This window comes from Crocodylus porosus, unplaced genomic scaffold (assembly GCF_001723895.1).
Source record: "Crocodylus porosus isolate Cpor-Errol unplaced genomic scaffold, CroPor_comp1, whole genome shotgun sequence".
Taxonomy (NCBI): Eukaryota; Metazoa; Chordata; order Crocodylia; family Crocodylidae; genus Crocodylus; species Crocodylus porosus.
The window spans coordinates 53,236,647-53,260,545 of record NW_017728947.1 but is presented as its reverse complement, the minus strand read 5'-3'; the positions used below and the strand labels follow the sequence as shown (position 1 = coordinate 53,260,545).

Below are 23,899 nucleotides of genomic sequence, written 5' to 3'. Positions count from 1 at the left end.
TCAGGGAGTCATTTTAGCTTTTCAAAGGGCGTATGCAGATTAATAATTATACCAGAAACAAAGGATACTTGTATAAGTTGTACTCCCATTCTAATACAATAAAGGGCTTATTCTGTCTGTTTGTAACGCTTTTCGCCAACTTCACATGCACTGCTGAGATGGTGGGCAGTGATGGGCCCTAGTTTGGGCTGCTGCTGGGGAAGTTTGTGGCAGCAGCAAACACGCCCCAGCTGCCCAAGCAGCAGGGCTTCCCCACGCCTCCCTGCCACCCATCCCAGTGCCCCCGCAGAACAGCCAGCAGGGAGAGGGAGGCAGCAGGCAAGCAGGGAGGGAGGGAAGTAAGGGACCGGGACAGGGGGAGGTGAAGGGGGGGCCATGGTGGCAGCTGTTATCAGGGTCAGGTTGCGGGGAGGGAGGGGAGCAGGAAAGAGGCCCTGACAACAGCCAGCAGGGAGGGGGAGGTGGCAGGGAGGAGAAGGGGCAGGATCATGCTAACAGCTGTTGCTGGGAGTGGGTGCCAGGGAAGGAAGGGGGGGAAGCAGGGAGGGAATGTGACAGTGGCACCCCCCCATCGCCTGGCCTCAACAACAGCTGGCAGGGAGGGAGGGAGGGGAGGGGAGAGGGAGAGAGAGGAGGCAAGGGGAAGTCTTGCTGTGAAGTGGAGGCAGGTGTTCCACTATAAGGAACATGGAGACATAATAGCTACATTATAATAGCTGATGCCCAGTCTCCAATGGCAACACCATAACCTCTTTTAAAGTGGCCAAAGTCATGCAAGTTTCAATTTTATGTTTTAGCATGCAGAAACTGAAAACATATGAGAAAACTGGGCGTCTCATTTTTCAGTCCTGAAACCAAGTTTTTAAGCATTAAGAGAGACCATCAAAAAACGAAAACCAAACATAAAATACAAGACATACATACTTCACTGACCATAACACCGTGAGCCCCAGATCCTGGAATTCTAACCTTATCTGCCCCTTAATCAGCCTTCACCCTGGGATCATATACATAACATCTTTGTGTATAAAGCTTCCCCACCTGCAAAGTGGGATAAAAGTTCCCTGTTTCTGCAATGTTGTGAAGATCAGCTAACTCAGGGGTTGGCCATTTGCAACCTGTAGAGAGATTTTATCCAGCCTGAGTATCTGGGGCACAGTAGAGGAACTAGGGATGGCAGCAGCCCACCTTAGGTCCAAGCTACATTAATTTAGCCCACTGTTGCTAAAAAGCTGCAGATCTGAATGCTAGCTAATGGTTTGTATGCATTTTGAAAATATAAACTGGTCTGCATATATTGTATGACTGGCTTATGGTTTTAATCACTATTAGATGTTTCTTTTCTCCTGCAAAATGTATTTAATCTCTGAGAAAATTCTAGGCAATTTGTCACAGAGATAAGTGGTAAGCCGGCCCAGGCTTTAGAGAAGTGACAGCCTTGCTACACATTACAGTCTGAACTTCTCAAATGTTGATCAGTGTTAGTGTTAGCTTGAGTTTGGAGCAGTCACACCTTAAGGCTATAAACTTTCTCTGACTGTCCCCCACCTGCACAGCTGTGAGTTGCCACTACAAGGAGGGTGAGTCAGGATGTGTTTCTATCCCTGCTCCAGGGTGGGGTGTATGAGAGATGGGTTGAGGGGGAGGACAGGAACATAAAGATGGGAGATGGAGAGTTAATGGGATGGGGGTGAGTAATGAAATGGGAAGTGGAAAGGAAATGGAGGTGCTGGAAAGGTGGTGAAATGAAATCAGCCAGCCAATGAAGAATAAGATAAAAATAAGTAAAAGAAAAAAAATTTAAAGAAGTAAAAAGGAAGTAAATTAAAGAAGGTCTCATGTTTTACTAAACTGGGATTTTGGTTTAGGGAGTAGGGCACTGATCGTGCTTCCCAGCATGGCTGAGAGATGAAAGTAGTGAGGAAAGGTCCTTTTGGGGGAGCAACTGTCCCTGCCCCAAGAAAGAAAATAGCTGAGACAGCTGATCTTCACAATGCTGCAGAGACAGAATACCTTTACCCCACTTTGCACATGGGGAAGCTTTTTACACAAAGATGTTATACATATATACCCAGGGCAAATGCTGGCCCATCCCCAGTTCATAGGGACCCAATCCAGCCCCCTACCTTACTCCCCCAGCACCTCCCCTAGACGCTACTCCTGAACCACAACCTGACTAGCTGGCATATGCTCTGCAAGCTGTTTGCATGGGGGTGTATCTCTAGGGGTAAGAAGGTCACATCCCTGCAGGGCAGGAGGGAGACTTGGTTCGTGCTGGAACCCCCCTATCCCTCCCCAAGCAGTAAAGGAAAATTTGTCCACACAACAGGCAGGTGGGGAGGAGACACTTGCATCCTGGGATGCTGGAGAACTGCAACTTGTGCAGCTCATCTGTGGGGAGTGGCCATACATTAATGGAACACAAACAGGGTAACGTGGATCAGAGATAAACCTGCCTTGGAGTCGCATGACTAAGCCACCTAAAGTGTACTCAGAACTAGTTTCAGGTGGTAGTGTGTGGACAGCCCAGGGGTTAAGAGCTCCAAGAGTTGCCTAAAATCAATGTGTAATAAGACCCCGAGTCTGAAGTTACCCTTCCCTTTATTAAACTCACCCTCAGGGGATGAACCATTCATAATTTGGGACTCCCATTACCTTCTGGTGTAAGAAGTATTCAATGATGAGACCCCACAAGTCCGTAAGGGTAACCTTCCGCCCTTCTTTCTCCAGCAAGAATAGCTGATGGAAGTAATATGCCAGGCGCTCAGCAGAAAACGCTCCCACTTTGCTGCTGGTCACAAGTTGTCGAGCAATGCCAATTGCCTCCTGGAGGTCCTTGTGGGACCAGTAAGGATCTTCATAGAGTTTAGACAAACACCTAGAACAATATCCACCAGGGGTTTAAGTTAAGAAAAAAAAATCAAACTAGTACACAAGATACCAAAATTCCTAGGGAAAGATTGCTATTCTCCTCCCATTGTGATCAGAATACAACCAAAATTAAAACACAGATTTTTTTTGTGTGTATATCCTTTGTTAATTTAAAATGCATAGCAAGTTACATGGTGGAAGAAATTTGATTTTACAGAGTTTGAGCCTCAAAACTTTACATGGTTTTAAAACCTTAGTACCATACCCTTTTACATATCCTCAGAATTTCAGTGCCTCCCTAATTAACTATTACCATAAAGAAACTTTTCTAATGTATCCACCACCATTTATATCTAATGTCTGAGACTTTCTACATGTCCCCTTTACCTCTACCCTGAACATTCTCTGGATATCTCTCTCTCTCGTCTTCTCTTCCCCCACCATCCCTTTTCCCTTCACCATCATTTCTGCTGTTTTTCTTTACAGTTGAACTCCTCTCTATCCATTAATTATAATATTACTCTGTACCTGGCAACCTTGATCTCACTAAAATCTAGTTCCTTAGTAAGATGAATGTCAGTGGCAAAAAAAAAAAAACCCAGGCCTCAGATCTGGCCTATTCTAACTACAGTTGCAGTTTGGCAACTTCAGAAAAGAAAAGTGTCTATGAAAAGATTGTATGGATTAATGAAAAAAATATTCATGGTAAAAAAAAAAAAAGGGAGGGAAAGATATGACTATTTTCTCACATATCACACACCCCTGAAAAAAGGCAAGCACCTTGTTTTTGGGAGATGGAATAAAGGAAAAAAGATCTTACCTTGAAAATACCAATATTTTCACAGGAGAACATAGGCAGCTGCAAGAGGGAGGAAACAAAAACTTGTGGCTGTTCTGATAACCCTCTAGCTGCAGGGCCCAACAGATATGAGAGTGAGAGAGTGAGTGTGTGTGTGTATATAAATGTACTGTGTATAAATGTATAGAGGACCCGGGCAACTATAGGCCCATTAGTCTTATTTCGATCCTGGGGAAGTTTTTTGAGAAGATTATCCAGGAGCACATCTGGGAAGGACCTGTAGGGGGGAAGATGCTCAGGGGCAACCAGCGTGGGTTCATTAGAGGCATGTCCTGTCAGACCAACCTGATTGCCTTCTACGATCAGGTCACAAAATCATTGGGCACAGGTGTCACGATGGATGTAGTCTTTCTGGACTTCAGGAAGGCCTTTGGCTAGGATCTGGAACCAACTTCCAAGAGAAGTGGTGCTGGCTCCTACTTTGGTGGTCTTTAAGAGGAGGCTTGACAATTACCTTGCTGGTGTCATATAAGCCCAGTATTCACTCCTGCCCAGGGCAGGGGGTCGGACTTAAAGATCTACTTAGGTCCCTTCTGACTCTACATCTATGAATCTATGGCACTACACCTATATCTTTCTATAGATATAGATATAGATATTTATTGCTATGGATATTATATACACACACATATAAGCACTATAAATTTTCTTGTTTATGGAAGAGGTACTGTGGTAGGGCACTGTGTGTGCCTGCCACTTTAAGGGCCTGGAGCTGGCAGCCACCAGGTGCCTGATGAGGGCAGCCATTTTGGCTGTTGGGCTGCCCATATAAACATGGCATTTCAGCTGCTGGGGGCCAGGCAACAACACTGCCTGGCTGGAGGGCTGCTGATATCATCTGGAGGTAAGGGAGGAGCCGTAGGGGATGGTAAGGAGGCTCCTGGTCCTGGTCATGACCTAAAACTGTACCCTGCTGGGAATGGGTGGTCTGGTGGGCCTCCCAGTGGTGCGGAAGACCCCAGGAAATGCCAAGCCAGTTACTACCTCGGTGAAAGGCAGGTCGCGGTGCCTTAATCCCTAGTCCGCACAACCAGGTGGGTTACCCCTTTGTTTGGATGGCCCAGAGGGTGGACCCTCAGAGAGAGAAAAAAGGCCATAGACTCACACCTGTCTGGACTTCCCCTGACTGGTCCATGCTGGGGCCAGGACCGATAGGGTCGAAGGGCCAGGGGCCCACCGCAAGGAACACCCAAGAGCTGAGGGCCTGGGGTTCTGACTGGCCTGGAGGTGGGTCAGGGCTAGTGAGCTGAAGGTCCTGGTGGGGGGACCACACCCAAAGCGGAAGTGGTTCAGGGAGCTATGTTGCCCGGTATGAAGGCAGATGAGACCGCCTGACGAGAGGAATCCAGGAGGGCTTCAATTAGGAGGATTCTGGGGCCCAGTGTGCAGGCCGGTGATAATGATAACATCAAGATGCCATCTGCGAGGCTTGGGCTGCAGTGTAGGGAAGGAAAGGAGCTGCAGATAGCGCCCCCTGACATCGGGGCAGGAAATGGGCAGCCTCCCACTTAATTACATCTTTAAATAATTAATTAACAACAAGGTGTGGAGGGCAAGAACATGGGCGGTTAGCTCAGGAACAGGTGGGCGGGCTATGGTCAGATCAGCCCCGAGCAGGCCCCCTGTTACAGGTACTCAGAACAGTAGTAGAGCAGCTATAAAAGCACTTAAGAAATTTAAAAATACATGAGCAAATATAGACACTAAATAGCAGAGGCTGCTATTTAGCAGACAATAGCAGATATCTTTATCATAAATCATCCATGTTAGTTGGTATGGTATCAATTCTAACACTGTCCTGACTGTCATTATCAATGTAATGTATGCATTGGGTAATGTAATGCATTGTGTGCGCTGAACATGTATGTGACTGTGTGACTAAAGGGGAGCAACTTTGTGGAGGCTTGTTGACTGATCATGGGCTACATGGACTAAAAGCTGGTTCTTGGGAACACCTCCAGAGGTGGGCAGGGGACCCCATGTGCTGAATGTATGTACTCCAGCAGTACTGACCCCTACCTGTTTACTTTCCCTCTGAGTGTATGTTGTCACACTGTGGATGCCTATTTACCTATATTTGTCCTTTCCCATTGGCCTGTTAGCCTGTGACCCTAACCCCTAGGATACTCAATATAAAGTAAATCCCTCATCAGCTGTAGCGACTGTGCCTGACACTGCAGGGGTTTGTTACATCAGGTCAGGGAAAATGTTCCATGTACATACCAGTTGGACCCTGAGATCCCACACAGATAGATTAGCATATCCAAGAGGTTAAGCTTCTGGAGACCTAACAGATTGCCGTAGAGTGCAGTCATGGCTCTCATCCCACCTCCTGACCCCACTACTGCCACTACCGGGACCTAAAGGAAGAAAGAGACAAAAGACTAGGGAAAAACATGATGGAATTATAGCCACTAAATTACGTTACATACAAGGGTCATCCAGTTTTAAATTTCATTTCACAGATTTTCTCCATCGTATACAAAAATAAAAAGCAGGAAGCATGGAGACAGGCTAACCTACCCAGGAAAGAGATCTGCTCCTATTAAAAGACTGAGTGTACATGCAAATCTTTAGCTACTTTAGCCTCTGGAGTGTCACTTGGGCGGGGGGGGCACTATGGCAGAGTTGCTGCCTTGCTACAGACTCAGAAATGAGTTTGAACTTCACTCTGGACTTGCACTATCTCAGTCAACCAATTTGTGAATCGCTACCTGGTCATTCATGCAAAACGCATTGCTCCCTTGTATGCTGTGGGTTTAAGAAGCTAGTATACCTTAAACAAGGCACCCTCATGGGATGCTAGACTTCATGGACCTTTGGTGTTATTCCCCGCTCCCCTAAATTTTGTTCAGGAGTCTGAAGACAAGCTGCTGTTTAGGGCAGAAACAGAGACAGTTAACAGCTCAAACATCTTTGTTTCTCACTGAGACCCTTCTCTGTGTTCTATACCCCTGCTTGGTTCCTGTCAGCCCAGCTGTAACTATGGTATGTCCTACATAATGCGTTACTATTTCTCTATCTGCAGTTCAAAATCTATTACTACTACTTTGAGTTTCACTGAAAGCATAGTACTACTCTTTCCCCTGATTATAGGCTTGTCTGATAGCTCTGGAAGGGGAGTTTCCTACCTCATTCTTCCTAGGTTTCTTTGGCAAACCTAGAAGCCTCCTTAGTGTAAAAGAAGCTCTTTCCTTCCGCCTGTCCAAAAAATCTCGTTCTCCTTTAGCAAGGTCAAAACTGAGGCGCACATCAAGTTCCTGCAAGCTACCCACAAACACAGAGGTGGAAAGGGAACAGCAAAAAAGAGAAATGAATTTTATTTGAGATTGGATGCCTGACACCTCAGTAGTTAAGATCAGCTGAGAAGAGCCTGGATGCTAGGCTAACTCTTAACAAACTGCTGAATTGTGCACTTGTTTATGCTTTGATTAGCACTGTCTCTTTAAAAAAATAAAAATAAAAAACCTGTTAAAATAAGAAAAGCCATGGGGAGGGGAGGGGCAGGAATCCATGCTTCCATGTCCAAACAGACATTTCATTCCAGTACCCCAGATCAACTTCATACTATTTAAAATCTCTGTTCAAAGCTCAGTTCTTTTGCAAATATGTTTCACAATGTTGCTCTCTTTCATCAAATAATTATACATTAAAAACTAAACAAATATTTAATTAGAGGGGCACTGATACATTGGTCCGATATTGGATCGACACCAATATAAAGAAAATTGGTGTGACGTGGCCGATAATTTGGCAAATAAATGCCTGTGCATGCGCACAGCTGCAGCGCAGCACACAGGCAGTGAGGGGCAAAGCCCAGAAGCTTGGAGAGCTGCATGCAGCTGGTAATTCTGTTGTGGCAGATGGGGTAGGAGGGAAGGGGCATGGGGGGAGGGCAGATCAACAGCCCCTGCGGTGCGGGAGGGAGTGGGGCAGACACTACCCAGCCAGTGTGGTACAGAGCTGCAGCTCATCCAGGAAGCTGGGGGGAAAGGGGGCAGCTCCCGCTGCTGGGCATAACCCAGGAGGGCACGGGGGGGGGGGCATGTGCCCACAGATCTGTGCGGGGGGAGGGGGTGGCTGCAGCTGCAGGCTGGGGCTGGGAGGCTGAGCTGGGCTCTGGGCAGGCGGTGGCAATGCTGGGAGAATGGCTACCAGGGGGGTGGACTGCAGCCCCCCCAAATTTCACCGTGGCCCCCCATTTCAGCACCACTGCCACCTACCCCAAGCCCAGCCTGCACCAGCCTCCCACTGGGAAGAGCACAGCGCAGCCTGCCCCTCCCCGCCAGCGCAGATCCAGGGACAACAGACTTACCAGCTGCCTGCAGCTGTATCAGAAATTGGATCACTATCAGCTCCTCCTTAAAAATTGATAATTGGTATCAGCCCCCAAAAACCTCTATCAGTGCACCCCTACATTTAATGATTGCAATGGTGTATACTGACAATTTCTCAAGTAATCCCTGTATTGAGTTTTAAAAAGGTAACTTTTAAACAAACTTCATAGATTTCATAGACATTAGGGCTGGAAGGGACCTCAGAAGATCATCAAGTCCAGCCCCCTGTATCATAAATGCAGCATAAATATCAAAGAACACATTTAGAAACAGAACACCAAAAAGGTAACTAAAGCTACTGGAAGAACCTTGAAGCACTCACACACATGCAGGCACACACAGACCTGCGCAGTCACTTTACTTTAAAGAAATATTCTTCCACAGCTCTCCTTATGTATTTGCAAAATGCTTATGCTCTACAACAATTTATATTTCTAAACAACATCAAAAACTTTCCTGAAGGCAGATGTAAAAGGTGATTAGAGGAAATCTGTAAACTTTCAGCAGGCTGAAAAACAAATTAAATATCTATAACTGAGACAATGGATTGCAGTCCAGGCCATCCTCACAGCAAACTCTAAAACATCTCAGAAATAGTTTTTTGTTTTGAAGAAATACAGCCTACCAGTGGTAAGACATTTTACAATTTGGAGCTGAGTTCAGGTTTTCTCACATGCTCCCACAAGTTTTAGTTCATGGTGGGAGCTGCACAAACCAATTTATCCATCCCAAGTTAATAATAATTTTAGCTTTTCCTTGCACAGAGTTTCCAATACCATGAAAACACATTTGACATTAAGGCTACAGTGAACTGGTTCAACAGGAGAAGAAAATCCATTGTAATAGGAATTGTAAATGGAACTGAGAAGTTGAAATAGTTAAAAGACATATTTATAACAAGAATAGCATCTACTCATCATAAGCTCTTTAATGCAATTTTGGAGTATCAGACTCACCATTCTTCAACCTTAATAGTCAGATCCACACCTTGTTCCTGGGGGAAAAAAACCCCCAAAAAACAAAGCTGCAGCTAAGACAGTTTTACAAAAGTCCACACGAGTAATGTACAAAGAACGGCCACAGCTTATGATAAAAATTACAATCATATCTATCCAGAAGTAAAGCTAACTTACCACCATGTGGTTTTCCAAACACAAAGAAAAAAAAAGGAATGAATTAGCCAGATTGGCCATTATTTTATAAAGAGAAAAAACTAGCAATGAAGGGAATCAAACAATATGTATACACCTCTGAAAGTCTGCCCTGACCTGAACACAGAATGACTTGTCACTATAAACAAGAAGGTGATCCATCCTTCGATATTCTGACATAAAATTGAATTATTTAATAAACATACACACTTTAAACTTGTTACTACACTAAGGCAAACTGGCTTGGAAAGAAATCATTTGTTTCAGGAAGTTATTAGCAAAAGTCCTGAAACTCTTACATATAGCAAGAACACTACCTCTTTTAGTAAAATGGATGGCTCTTTAAGACAATAAATATGTGGGTTTTAAAATATTTTACCAAAAAAATAGCAATTTATTAATGTAGCCTTCTGTTAAGACAGTGGAAGGTTTTGAGTATCTAAATGAATATGACAGAAGTTTGGAGACATCACGGTCAACTCACACATTTGGTCCTGGCTTCATTTTCTGTTCTAACATTTCTCTTCCCAATTATTTCCTTTGTGTTTCATTATTCACTTTATTAATCAACCTTCTCCCCCTTGTTACCTCCCTTATTCATAATCAAACGTCTCTCCTCCCATAATGGTTGCCTCCCTCCACCTGTCCTACCCATTCATTATAGTCCCATCATTCAAACCTATTCCTTCCTCTTACCCCTCCTGCTGCTTTATTTAATTCACACCCACCCATTTATGTTCATCCTCCCTACTGTTACCCAATAACAACCACTCCTGAAAATGATTTTATAGAGATAATTTCCAGAACTAACATGAAAAATTGGCACTAGATCCTCCTGGATAAAGGAATGGATAACTGAGGTCTGGGTTTATTTTTTTTAACAATCTTTTGCTCTCATGCATATAGAAAAGACAGGCTATTCAATTTTTGTTACTACTGTATCACAAATGCCCTTGTCAGATCAGGTTCTTGTTCTAGAGTGCTGGTTAACTGCATAGTAAGGGACAGTCTACGCCTCAAATCACTTATGATTAGGGACCTACTAAAATTGTGATTTCATGTTTTTCACAAAAAATGCAAAACCAGGCGGGCTACAAAAAAAATGGCAGGCTCACTTTAAAACAAACAAACAACTATACCAGCAAGCAGAGAAAATGGAAGGAAGCCCTGCAGTCCTGAAGCACATGGAGGGGCGGGGGAGTAAATCAGAGACTGAGCCTATGATGTAGATTTAATACAGGAGCCAGTCCAGGGCCAGTCAGGGAAGCGGAAGTGTTTTAGCACCAGCTTTTAAAATAGCCACAGGCATCTGCAGCCTAAGGAGGATTGAGCATGAACACTGAGAATAAATCCTCCAAGACAACCACATGTTTCAGCTCTGGACCGTGTAAGGCAATAACCTGCAAGGACCTTGCATGCAGATGGAGACAGACTGTTTTGTACCACCTGCAATGTGACTCTGGATGTGTCAAGGAAAACCAGTATAGATCAACACTTAGCCCAAGGCACACAAAGTGAAATGCTACCATAGAATCGGAAGGTAAGAGCAAGAAACAATCAACTGTGTCCTTGCTCTTTAAAAGGACTATGGAAAGCAGCTTGGTAAGACAAGAGACATTTTCCTTCATGGCGGTTTTTGCAAAGGCAAACATCCCACTGAAGAAACTTGATCTTCCTTAGTAAAGGGACTTCCTGAACCCAAACATGCCAGATGCTGGCAGTTTTCCATGTGCAAACAAGCTTTGCCAAAATGGTCTACCTGCAGTGATTGCTTCTTTATGTACAGCCCAAAAAGTCTGTATTGGCAGAGTATAAACCTTCTCCATTGTGGCCAATGAAGCCACCAGCCATGAAGATAACTACATGTTGCACATGTTATTTGTACCTGGGAGCTGGACAGACTGAGACCTGGCTGTGTTTCAAACGGACCCAGATGACCTCACATCTGTCAATTTTTCTACCGTGTTTCAAGGCCGTAGTGAAGTCAATTGTCAAATGCAGCTTAAAATTTAACAAGATCTCAGCACTCCTGTCCAACAATGCCATGTACATGTGCAGAGCTTTCTCTGATGTGTTCAAAGGAATGCTGCCCAACACAGTTCATGTCACCTGCAATGAACACATTCTGTCTTTAGTAAGTGACATCTAGCATATGCTGTTTCCCAATGTCGACAGCCTGATGTCCTCCTTCAAGAAAGGCTTCAAGCACTGTCTAGGCCATAAGCTCTGGTACATGGAATCCATCATCAGTCAAAGTGGGGCCTCACATGCCACTGGCACCAGAGCCTCTGCTCGCAAGGTGGAATTGGTGGTTCAGTGCAGTCTGTAACCATGCCAAGCATATGCAGTACTACACCAACAGTTTGTGAGTGAGGAGCTGGAAATCACACCCAGCACACACTGCACGCTTAAGCTTCGTGATATCTTAAGACGGGGTGACATTTAAGATCAAGTGATGTTTGTGGCTGAAAATGCCGCCCAGTTCATGGAACTTCTAATGTGGTTTGAAGGCCAGCATGCTATGATCCACCACACACACTACAAGCTGGTGGGTTTGATAAGGTAGGCAGAAGACAGGATATCACAAGAACTGTCATCCTGTCCTCATGATAACCAGTGGGAAAGGGACCTGTTCCAGGCAATAGCTGTAAAGCTGAACCAGTACTACAGGTATGACCCATCACTGCCACTGCAGTTCAGACAACTGACTGCCTTCTTCCTTAGTGGTCTTCATATTTTGGACCCCAACCAGGTGCCTGTTCCGAGTTCTGACCCTCAGCTACTGAAATCAATTCCTGAATGGCAGAAAGAGCATGACAAAAAAGTGCTGCTTACATGAACTTTGTCAAAGAGTGCCAGATGCCTGTGCCTGCATTTTGGGACTCTATCTGTGACTGGTTTCCACATCTCTACACTCTGGCAAGACACTCTCTCACCATTCTAATGAACTCAGTACATGCTGATCATGCCATCTCAGTGTATGGACAAGTGTTCAGCCTACAGAGACAGAAAATGTCTGCAGCTACTGCTGCTGGATGCAGCGCACTAGCATTTAACAGTTAGCATGAATTAATCTACCTCAAGATTAGCATTGAATAAACTTCTTCTTACAATGTCCTTTAATAAATTGTATAGAGATGGTATTAGTTAAAACTCACATTGTGTTTAATTTGATAAAACATTTCAGTTTAGCATTTCATTGATTGCTTAATAAGGCATCAATTAGTGGCTTCCACAGGCTTAATCCCCTGATTAATCCCACATAATCCATTAAGGGAAACATTATTAAGCAATTAAGCTGCAGTTTCAGGCCATCCGGCAATCTGTGGGGAGGGACAGGACTGCCTTGGCCAATCAGAGGCATGGAAGGTCCCTGCCATGATCAGCCCAGGAAAATGGTGGCTGGTCCCACAATCTGCCATGAATTCAGCCAGCTGCCTCCTCAAGTTGGATAGACTTCCACTTATAATTTAAATTAACAAGACAAATTACAGAAAAACAGTATAAAGTTTAAAAGCACAAATCTTAGCCACAATCATTCCATGCTAGAAAAGAATCTAGAGAGACAAAGAAAATTACCTTTCCTAGTAGAACACTAAATTCTGCTTCTTGTCCCAGTGGGAGGGTTCCCACAGGAACTGATCCCATTCCTAAGCGTGCAGTATGCATTTTTAAGTCCTCAGTCCACCCCTCCTACAAAGCAAAATGCTCAGCTTAAATCAACAGAAACATTGGTATATACAAATAAAACAGCATCTTTCCATTATTAAATGTGCTATAGAATCATTACAAAACATATAGCTCAACTGTGAGCTGTTGACTAAAAGAAAACCTTATAGCCACCATTAGAACAAGCCAAACTGGCTGGCCATTTATTATACACATGCAAGAAGCCTGCTCTGACACACTGGAAATCCTTTTACTGAAATCCAATTTACTGGAAAAGCACATGAATTGACATGCTCTGGCAGCTTCATGCATCACATGTATGTAAAAAACGTTCAATGTGCTTTAGTTCAAAGCACACCACCACTGTTTTCTCAGCACAGAGGTGCACTGTGTACCTGATGTGGCACCAGGTGCTTTTAATTAGAGCGACTTCCTAATTAAAAGTGCCCAGTGCTGCATTGAGACCACATGTAAAAATGCCCATAATATATAGTTCTTAAACCACAAAATTTTAATGTTAATGTGGAAGTTTTAAGTTGCAGATGCAACTCAGAAATAGATATACTGCCTTTAAATTCTCTAACAATAAAAAAATGAGACACCTATTTCCACACTTGGACGCAAACTTGAAGTCTAACCGAGGATTTACAGTAATATATAAATGGCCTAATCCCACTTCCACTGTAATTAACTATTGTTTCCTTTGACTTTAAACTATGCCTCTTAAAAAAGGTAAATTTGGGCAACTGAATTATATGTATATTACAAAAGTGTTACAAAATTATTATTAAAGTTTCAAAAGTAGAAAATGCCAGACTAATATTGCCTGTGCAATTTTAAATTCTGTCCTTTTTAACGTATTTATTTTCTTACTGTCTGTAGTTACATACCATTTTTTCTACAGGACCCATAAATCATTCACTGTATGGGACTGACTGGAACTTGATAAGCAGCTATACAGTATTGTGTTTACCCTCATTATTTAATATAATATGCAACTCCATTCTTGCACTGTTTCAAATCTGAATCTGCCCTAGTGCATCAAAACTCTAACAAATGTTGTTTCTCACCTCTATGACAGCTGTAGTTTGCAGCAGTTCCAAGTCCAGCTGAGGATGGATTTCTCTATCTACATGGAAGAGAAATGGAATCTTCCTTCTGTTTTCTGAATCAGCACTGCAAAAAGTGGAGGACTGATTCTCAAAGGCACCGGGCACTGACAAGTGGACTTGACAGTTCTCTGAGCAGCAAAATCAGAAGTCTAAGTCACAATTAACAGCATAGGCAGAAAAAGAAACTTACAAAATTCTAAATTACAATCATTCCTCAGTGACAAATTTCCCAGCCTGAATCCCTGTCCCAGATGCTTACTAAAACCAGGCTGTATTCTGATCTCCTAAAATCCTGCATGCAACAATTGCCCCAAAATAAGCTACTTCATTATCATCAGTTGCCAACCCTACACATGCACTCTAGTGTAACAAAAGTATATCCTAAGTCTTGTTTCCTGGCTTCTAGGGGTAGATTCAGGTCTACCTATTAGGTCTGCGTGAAATTTCACCATCAGTTTTGTTTTGAAGCTGTTTCGACCTGTTTCAAAGTTGAAACAGCAAAATCAAAATGAAACAAATATGGTCGAAACAGCCTCAAAACGAAATGAAGCAAGTCAAAACGTTTTGCCATTTCGATGTTTTGCCCTTGGGCTATAATGGAGAAGGTCAAAACAGCCTATAACTTTGTCATTTCTGGCCACATTTGGATAAAACATGCAGAACTGGTAGCTCCTTCTGAGGGCATAAAACATACCAAGTTTCAAGAAGTTAGGTGCAGGGGATTTGGAGAAACTGCACCCCATATTGTTGAACGCAAAACTTGTGTCACATGTATGTGTTAAGCCCCAGTAGGTTCAAAACTGCAGGCTTGCTAGCCCCTGTGGAGGCCACAAAGCCTGCCAAGTTTCAAGGAGATAAGTACAGGGGTTTGGGGGAAACTGCACCTCAAGCTGCAGACAAGCAAAACTCATGACATGGGTGACACTGTGTGTGTTAAGGCGCAGCAGGATGAAAGCTGCAGGGATGGTAGCCCCTGCTGCAGCCACAAACCCTGCCAGCTGTCGAGGAGATTGGTGCAGGGGTTCTGGGTTCTGGGGCCCTGCACCCCTAGCTGCTGACAGACAAAACTCGTGACATTGGTGCTTGTGCAACTGACTGTCTCTGTCTTGAGGCAGTTGATTGTCTGTATTGATTCTTTCCTCTCCTTAGTCTGTCTGTGGTTGTGTAGGTGTTAATCCATGCTCATTAAGTCATTATGTAACAGCTAGGTACTGTGTATTGAGCTGGTCCCTGAGTGAATCATGATTGATTGGTAACTGGTAACACAGTAGCTTAGCAGCCAGGCGTGCAGTAGTCCCCCCCACCTGCCCCCCATCCCCACTGTGCCCTAAGACAGACACAGTTGCACAAGCACCCATCCGCAGCTTAAGGTGCAGTTTTCCCCAAACCCCTGCACTTATCTCCTTAAAACTTGGCAGGCTTTGTGGCCTCAGCAGGGGGCTACTATCCCTGCAGTTTTGACCCCACTGTGGCTTCACATTAGCTCTCACGATTTTGGGGTGCAGTTTCTCTGAACCCCCTGTACCTATCTTCATGAAACTTAGCATGCATAATGCCCTCAGAATGGGGTACCGTTCCTACAAGTTTCATCCAAATCAGGTCAGAAATGACAAAGTTATAGCTTGTTTCAACCTAACCCACTATATGCTATGGGCGAAATGTCGAAACAGGGTCAAAACAGCAGAATGTTTTGACAGAAGGAAATGGAACAGCCGTTTCGACTCAAAACAAAAGTCGAAATGAAACACTGTTCTGTCAAAACTTCAAAATGCTGGTCAAAATGAAACGTTTCCGTTTCGCACAGCCCTACTACCTACTACATAGGTTGGGCATGCTGCCAGCATAGGTGCAGGAGCACTACTCTCCAGAGTTTCACATAGTAGTGGGTGAAACAAGCCAAGTACAAGATGGGATTCTTGTTGGGTAGTTGTGGGGAGCAATATTGCTCAGAAAATGTCTGGATGGTCCCAAGCTACCCCAGGCTTTTCTCCTCAGCAGCAAATGATTCCTGCCTGGACAGACATCTGCTCCTGCCAGCCAGCAGAACAAAGCAACCATGAGGAAGGAATATGACAGATTTCCTTTAAGTCTTGAGCTAACTGACTGCAGTCAGCCCATATCAATTATAATTAATACCTGCCTGTGGCACAAGTCTGTGCTCTGCTGCTAAGTTGCTCATAAGCATTTTTTGCAGTTATAGGGCAACACTTAATTGAATAGTAGGGAAATTGTTCCCAAGAGAAAAACTAGTAAATTGTTTTGTTGCTGTTACCAAGGGCTGCTGCAAACAGACACTATTTTATAAAACTCTGTAACAAGGACACATGCAGTTTCCCACCACATCCTCTGCCTTAAAAGAGCTGTACATGCTAAAGGGAAAACATGCTTACCCTGTATTATCCATTGGGTCTTCTTGCTTTTATTGAGGGTGCCTTTAACACACAGGCAGGGATGAGCCTATATAGGGGGCAAAGAGTTGTAAGATTCTTATCTACAAATTTCTGCTCTTTTCCTCACTGAAACGTAAGCTAGTAGTCTATGATGATAAGTTGTTAAAGTAATTATCCAATGACAAAATTAAGCTCAATTTGGAATTAATTTCTTTTTGAGCCCTGAAGAAAATTAGAGGCAGGACTCCTTTCCACTGTGCCCAGAATGACTCTTGAGCCTGCAAATTATCTTCCTACCTCAAGCAATGAAATAAAATGGCCTGGAAAGTTTGGATCCCAAGCGTATTTGTTAGTAAGGGTACAGGAATGAGTGTACATGGCTAGGAAGAGGCAATTTCCTTGAAGGTATTTGTTGGAAATCAGTATGTGCCTTAATTTCAAGAAGTCTACAGTACTTTCCCTAATGCACACACACATACACACAGCCTTTCAAAATCTGCCTTGAACATGAGACTAGGCTTTAATGCTATTTATGGAAAAAGTATATCAGGTCACTTTCTACTGCCATGTCACCTAGGAAACTAGGGTATAACAGCCTATTATGGCAAGCAGCTAATTCCTTTAGCTCAAGTGATAGTGGTCTCTTCTACAGTATTTAAGGTCTCCAGTACAAACCCATCTGATGACCTGTTGGAAAATGGGAAGAAGCAATTACTATAGCAGCCCCAAGAGACATCTTCAATTTTTCACACACAAACAAATGAAAACAAAGGAGGAGTTTAAAGTAGATTGGAAATCAATGCACCAGCACTACTGAACTACAAGTAGACCCCACACAAAATAATCCTTCCAAAGTTAGCAAAAATATTGCCCACTCACCACTAGAACTCCATTGGTGATGACCTCAGTTGGAGTATCTGTGCTGTGGAAATGAAAGGTTAATATGAACCAGCTTTGATCTTTTGGCTGCACTCCCCCTTTTACATATCTACCCTAACTTAATGCTTCAGGGACACTCACTGCAAGACATTTAATAGTTTATCATCTGACAATGAACGAATGTTTAGCAAAGGTTTTTTTTCCTGTTTCAGACACCATTTTGCCCTACTGGTAGAGAAATAACATTTTGGTTTTATAAGATGGCTTGGATTCTCCCATCTTTTCATGAGGACAGCCATAACCCAGGAACTGAGGAGTTGAAGAGGAGGCCAATTATCCCACATATTACCTTTAAAACACTGGACCTACCCAGGATGCTAACAGTAATGCAACTTCTTCAAACCAGGGCTTCAACAATACTTTCAGGCTAAGGAAGCAGCAGCCTCATGGACATGTTTAATCAGGTCTCTGGCCATAAATGAGCCAAGAAGTGCTACCGATAACTGACAAAGAGTCATTCAGAATTAGATTTGCATTAAGCAGCACTTGATAAGAACCTCACCTTTCTTCCAAATAAAATTCCACATCCAACTCTTCTTTCTTCTCCTTTTTCTTGAAAGAGATCAAATACACAATAGGTCAGCTACGTCCAGGAAAATACAATTTGTAACTCCAGGGACCCAGTACCCCTGTGGTAAGGTCTCATGAGGATATCATCTCCAGACCCCCAGCACAAAAGTTTAAACTGCCCTGACCCTGATACAAAGATTCATCGTCTCCTATTTAGGTTTACTGTTTTATTTCCTTCATCTGCAATATCTTTCCCATGCTAACCTGCTGCATTTAGAGCACCTTACTGCCAAAAGGGAGTGTGAGTATCCTCCCCTGAAGCTGGCAAATGAGACAAATAGAGCTTTTTGGCAAATGTGCAGCACCATAGTAAGGCAGCTATATGGCTTCTGGTTCATCCAGTAGCATGAACAGCACAGCTGAGTACAGTGCTCCTTGAAGCCAGGCTGGAATAGTATAGACCAAAAGTGCTCAACTCCCAGGTCTGGGGAGCCATGACACCTGGCTGGGGGGCAACCCATGGGTTGAGAAATTTGGCGGGGGCAAGGGGGAGCAGTGGCAATTAATACCGCCATCCCTTCCTGCTACCAAAGTCCAAAGCCCTGCACTGATGGATCAGAGCTGAGCCATGCCCTCTTCACCTTGTGCAGTAGAATCAGGACTAGGCTGCCTCTCTACCCCACCACTCAGCTGAATCAGGCCCAGTACATCTGTCCCATGCACCAGATCTGCGTCAAAAACTGGATCCTGGCCCATGGAGCAAAAAGGCTGAGTACCACTCATATAGACATGTCGAAAATACTCTCTAACATACTGTCACAACCAACATGTTTACAATACAAGAAACCCCAGAGTTTCATAAACTGGATGCTACAGGAAGAGAACAGAAGAGACTATGGCACAACCAAAGCCACTGAAACAGTAAACATTGGTAAAGGAGATGTTTTGGACTATTCTCACATTATTGCAGAGGAGTTCAATTATGACATAACAGAACAATGAATAATGAAAGCAACCATGAGATGGATCCCAAAACAGATACAGCAGCCTACAGACTTACCCAAAGGTAAAATACTTCAGATTTTCTTGAGGTAATAAGCTAATACCTAAGGGCCACTTCTGACCATGAGCTTACTGTGCCAATATGTGTGCCTTAATTGGCTTTCCTCTATGGTCTGCAGCCCTGTCACCTCAAATCTCAGCATCCAAAACATGGCTAAGGTATATCAGCACTTTACACAACTTCTCCAAGAAAACTCTAGGTAGTGCAGAGTGTGGTTTTGACCTCTAAGGAAAGGAACCAGAGTTACTGTGGAGGGATTATGGTTGTTCAGTATAAGTGCCATCAGCAAATAAAAGGCAAGAGGGATGTGCTAGAGAAGGGGGAGCCAGTAGAGGGATGATGTGAACAAGGTGACAGCCTCAGACAGTGGTCATTGCAGTATCACCCTGGATGGATGTGGGCAGCTGCATGTGTCAAAGCCAAGAAAAAGATGTTGAATTAATCTAAATGGAAGATGCCTCAATGAGAGTTTTAGCTGTATGGTTAGATAAAATGCCTGTACTTCAGAGATTTTGGTAGGAATAATCTCCAAGACTTTGACATAATCTAGGTGTGAGAGCCTGGAGATCCCCAAGTGAGGCACTGATGACAGGAGGAATGACAGTCTCCACAGCGGATGAGAAGGAAAGTAGCAGGGAGTGGAAGCGTGCAGGAGGGAGGCAGAGAGGAATGCGTTTAATGTTGCAGCAAAATAACTGACCAGATGTTGATATACAACCTCAAGAAGAGGTTTTTCACTTTGGCAGTGCAGGCTCAGGGGGGACCTGGTGGCTGCCTATAAGTATATAAGGGGTGCACATCAGGATCTGGGGGAACACCTGTTCACCAAAGTGCCCCATGGGGTGACAAGGTCAAACAGTCATGAACTCATCTAAGAACATTTCAGGCTGGACATAAGGAAGAACTTCGTTACTGTCTGAGCCCCCAAGGCCTGGAACAGACTGCTGCCAGAAGTGGTGCAAGCAGCTACTCTGGACTCCTTTAAGAGTCAATTGGATGTTTATCTTGCTGGGATCCTGTGACCCCAGCTGACTTCCTACCCCCCTGGGGCAGGGGGCTGGACTCGATGATCTTCCAAGGTCCCTTCCAGCCCTAATGTCTATGAAATCTATGAAGCTGCCTGCTAATTCTTGCAGAAATGGGATAAGGAAAGGTGTAACATGAACTTGAATATTTCCTAATGGACTTTTCAGGATGAACTCCATGTCAAATACTGCCAATAGTTTATGAAAATGTGTATCCCACTGGGAATTCTGTAAGCAAAACCAAAAAAAGGGTGTTTGAGCACAGAACTCTGAATGAGGTTTTATGGATTAAAGGTATGTGGGTAAAAGGTAGAGCAAGGGTGTCAAACTCCTCCAGGCCAGATGAGTGACACAGGACTGGTCCATGGGCTGGATCTGATACACGGCCCCCACCCACACACAGGGCTGGCCCTGACAGGCGATGCAGCCTAGGACTAGCCCCAGCAGGCAGTGCAGCTTGAAACCCAGCTCCAGTGGGCTGCCCTGCTGGAGCCTGTCCCAGTCTGTGCCACTTGCTGTGGCATGGGTAGCACAGCCAGAGATTGGCACCAAGCAGCATGGGTGACAGTCTGGGACCAGCCCCATGAGCAGTGCAGCCTGGGACCTGGCCCAAGTTAGCACCTCAGGTGATGCATATCCTAGGCACTGCCTGGAGGGCTGGTCTGGCACAGTAAAAGGGGAAGCACCAGGGGCTGGATTATAGGTTACTGCAGGCAAGATGTTTTGCAACCCTGTGGCAGAGCATGATCTCTGAAATGGAATCCAGGGTCATTGCATTTTCAGTTTAAACTTATGAAAAATCACATCAACCTTCCATCCTGGAAAAAACATCTAAGAAATTAATACCTGCCATAATCCAGCATACACCTAGCAGAGGAAGCATCTTCACTGCATGTTTCTTCATATGACTAACTCTGCTTGTTTTCCCCTCCCCCCTCCCCAACACAGGAGTAGGAAAATCTTACCTGGGGATTTAGCACAAATGTGTGACTCAACGTCTGGCCTGGTTTAATATTCCCTACATCAAAAGCAATTGATTTAGCATGACTGTCCAGCACCATATCTTTGTCATAGAATGTGAACTCCAAGATATTCTAAAATGAGAGAAAAAGAGGTAGAGATCACACATGAACATCTTCAAAAAACAGCCATACGTACCCCAGCCTTATGCTGAATGAAGAGGCATTCTCAGTTCATTTAGTATTCTGTCCTTTCTCTTTTGCCCTTGTTTTTTCAAGAAAATGAATAATTTATCCTACTAGGTTTCTGTTCCATTATGTCCCTTTTAAATTATGACAAAACTCCACACCAGTGTTATTTTTTCTGGAAAAGACCCAGTCTGAAAATGTGGGACAGATGATTTATACATGATATTTCCACTAAACATTTTACACCTGAAGACATAGATAAATCAACAAGCACAGAGGCATCTGTGGGAAGCCCCATGGGCTGCAGACCTACATGCTAGATTGGCCCACTAGAGTAGCACAGGGCCCAGTCCCAGCTCACAGGGCCCCAGCACCCACCCCCAGTATGTGGGGCCAGAGGGGTGTGGTGCAAGGCCCCAATCCCAGCACATGGGAACAGCATGGGGCCCAATCCAGCCCATGGACCAGCCCCACACCACTCATCCGGCCTACAGGACCGAAGAGTTGAGTGCCACTGGTATAAGCTAAAGTAAGTGGTAACCAGGGATAAGAACAGCCAATAATTTAATCTGTGTCCTACTGTACCACAACTGGTGCCTGAAAGAAGCAAAGGAATAGAGGGAGAAAGAGATCAAGAGAAAAAGGAGAAAAGATTAGTAGCCAAGAAGGATGGCAGACAACCAGCAAAGTCATGTGACAAAGGAAGCACAAGCACCACAGACAGCAGATGCAGTGCCATTGAGCATATTATTCTGGGAGAACAAATTCTAAACTAAACAAGTATTCCAATATTGCAAGGCATCCCTGCTTCTAGCAAACAACACTGCTCTGGGGTAGGGCACAAAGTCATCACTGAAGGAGTTTACAATGTCAGACAGCAAGCTGAACACTTAAGATACATATGAATTCGCCATTAACAAATAAAAAGTTAGCAGCAAGCATCCGCTCTGCCTGGATATGAAAACTTTTCTAATGTGTTCAGCCTGCTCTAGGTTGTGAGCAGCTTCATGCAATTTAGTACTGAAATTATAAATAAAGCTATGATTTTGGCCCCATCATTCTTAGCAACTTACAGGGCAGAAGCCTGGGAAAAGAAACAGTATTCACAGAAATATTAGCAACATGCAGTTTTCTGTTAGAAATCTCACTGGCTAAACTACACCTTGCTACATGCTTACAATAGCAAAACAATAACCTCACTGAAAGAGACCAAGTGATTCAAGTCAACATAGGCATGTGAAAAGATGTACTTGTAAGTAAACTAAAGAATCCACCAAATTAGATGCATCTTTGCACCTATTTGCAAGATTTTATGGAATGTATTCAAATTCATGGTTTCCATTGCTACCGGGACAGTTATGGCAAAAATCGTGGGCTTAGCCATAAATTATATAATTATATATGGCAGTTTGGCATGCATAAGGTGCTCAACACAACTGTAAAGTCTGCTGACGTAGCAAGTTTGAAAACACAATAGGTAATATTTCAGGTATACAATGGCACATTTCTCAGAAGCAAAAGGTTGTACAGATGTCATTGTAATGTTTTCACTTGGCTATCTACATAAAGTTGATTAGTTTAGTTTTGTTTTGTTTTTGTATGGTCAAGGACTTCTTGGTCACCTTGTTATCAGTAATTAATTTTATGTACATATTCACATTAAAAATTATGGGAGCGCAGGTGCCAACGCCTTTCAAAAAGGATAAAGTTCAACCAGCCAATCCCACATGGCATCCTGAGGAAGAACTGCATTCCCATCTATCCACCTTCTTCCAAGTTCTGCTTTGGGAGGTTGAATTGATTCCCCAACTTTCTTCATGCTTTACTCTTAATTATAAAAAAGGAAGTGGTCTCCGGAAAAAAACAGACTTCTAATCCTGCCTCTGTCAGACTTCCAGTGTGGCAGGGGCAAGTCACAAAACTTACATGCCTCAGCTTGTGTGAAACAGGAATTTGTTTACCCTACGCACCCTGGAGTACTTTGAAGATTAGTTTATACAGTACTTTGTAGCACATAAATATGATTAGTCAATTTGCAAACAAACGTCCTTGAGATAAATGCAAAAATCACATTTTTCCTATCAAAGCTGCCACCACCCCAAAATCCTTAAAGTAACAGTCATGCTTGCCCTCTAGCATTGTAGAGCTCTGCTCTTCCTGTGACACTGAATTCTTCACTGAAATTTACCTCACGTATATGTGATGTAGAAATACTTCTCAGTGAAACAAAGATCTTAATAGAGGCATGACTTGAGGCTTTCATTTTTATTTCACAGTTTTTGCATCTTACAATAAAACAGGCTTGCGTCTCAAATGCCAAGATCTTCTCACTGCAGGTGGCATCTGGTCAGCTCCACAGTAGAGGCTCACCTTCACAGCACTGTGGATTCTGTATTCAAAGCTTTCGTTCCATTCTGGATCGCTGGAGTTATAAACAACCTGCGTTCGAGATGTGAATGGAGATGCAGCTGGAAGCTTCAATGCCACATAGCAGTTTGCTTTGGACACTGAAAGGAAAGACAGAAAAATGATGGAAGCCAATCCACAAGCAGGTTGTCTTTGCCATAATAGCTCGAGCTTTCTTCAAAGCACATCATGTCCCATTATCTGACTTATTTCCAATATTCTGTAGTTCCAATTATGAAATGTAACAACACAGCATTCAAAGCAACTGTCAGAACATTCATGCCCTCATGGGGTTCAAAAGTCAGTTACTGCACCAAACTCAGAGGTCTTTTATTTATTAGGATCTACTGATGAGCACTTGAACAATTACAAAATTCCCATCTCTAAGCATTTACACACACAAACAGTATATATATATA

At 43.7% G+C, this 23,899-nt stretch overlaps 1 protein-coding gene across 1 annotated transcript in view; it reads right to left on the bottom strand.

Annotated features, from left to right (window-relative positions):
• The window catches only part of LOC109320783 (cytosolic phospholipase A2 zeta-like), a 39,329-nt gene that overhangs the window by 8,830 nt on the left and 6,600 nt on the right, over window positions 1–23,899 (bottom strand). Inside the window, exons 3-14 of the mRNA XM_019551039.1 lie at window positions 23,445–23,581; window positions 20,892–21,020; window positions 17,831–17,871; window positions 17,269–17,311; window positions 16,390–16,456; window positions 14,424–14,477; window positions 13,958–14,127; window positions 12,798–12,911; window positions 9,024–9,061; window positions 6,862–6,997; window positions 5,954–6,090; window positions 2,656–2,878 (exon numbers count right to left, since the gene is read on the bottom strand). Of these exons, the coding sequence (XP_019406584.1) occupies window positions 2,656–2,878; window positions 5,954–6,090; window positions 6,862–6,997; window positions 9,024–9,061; window positions 12,798–12,911; window positions 13,958–14,127; window positions 14,424–14,477; window positions 16,390–16,456; window positions 17,269–17,311; window positions 17,831–17,871; window positions 20,892–21,020; window positions 23,445–23,581 (1,289 nt within the window). The remainder of the gene's footprint in view (window positions 1–2,655; window positions 2,879–5,953; window positions 6,091–6,861; window positions 6,998–9,023; window positions 9,062–12,797; window positions 12,912–13,957; window positions 14,128–14,423; window positions 14,478–16,389; window positions 16,457–17,268; window positions 17,312–17,830; window positions 17,872–20,891; window positions 21,021–23,444; window positions 23,582–23,899) is intronic.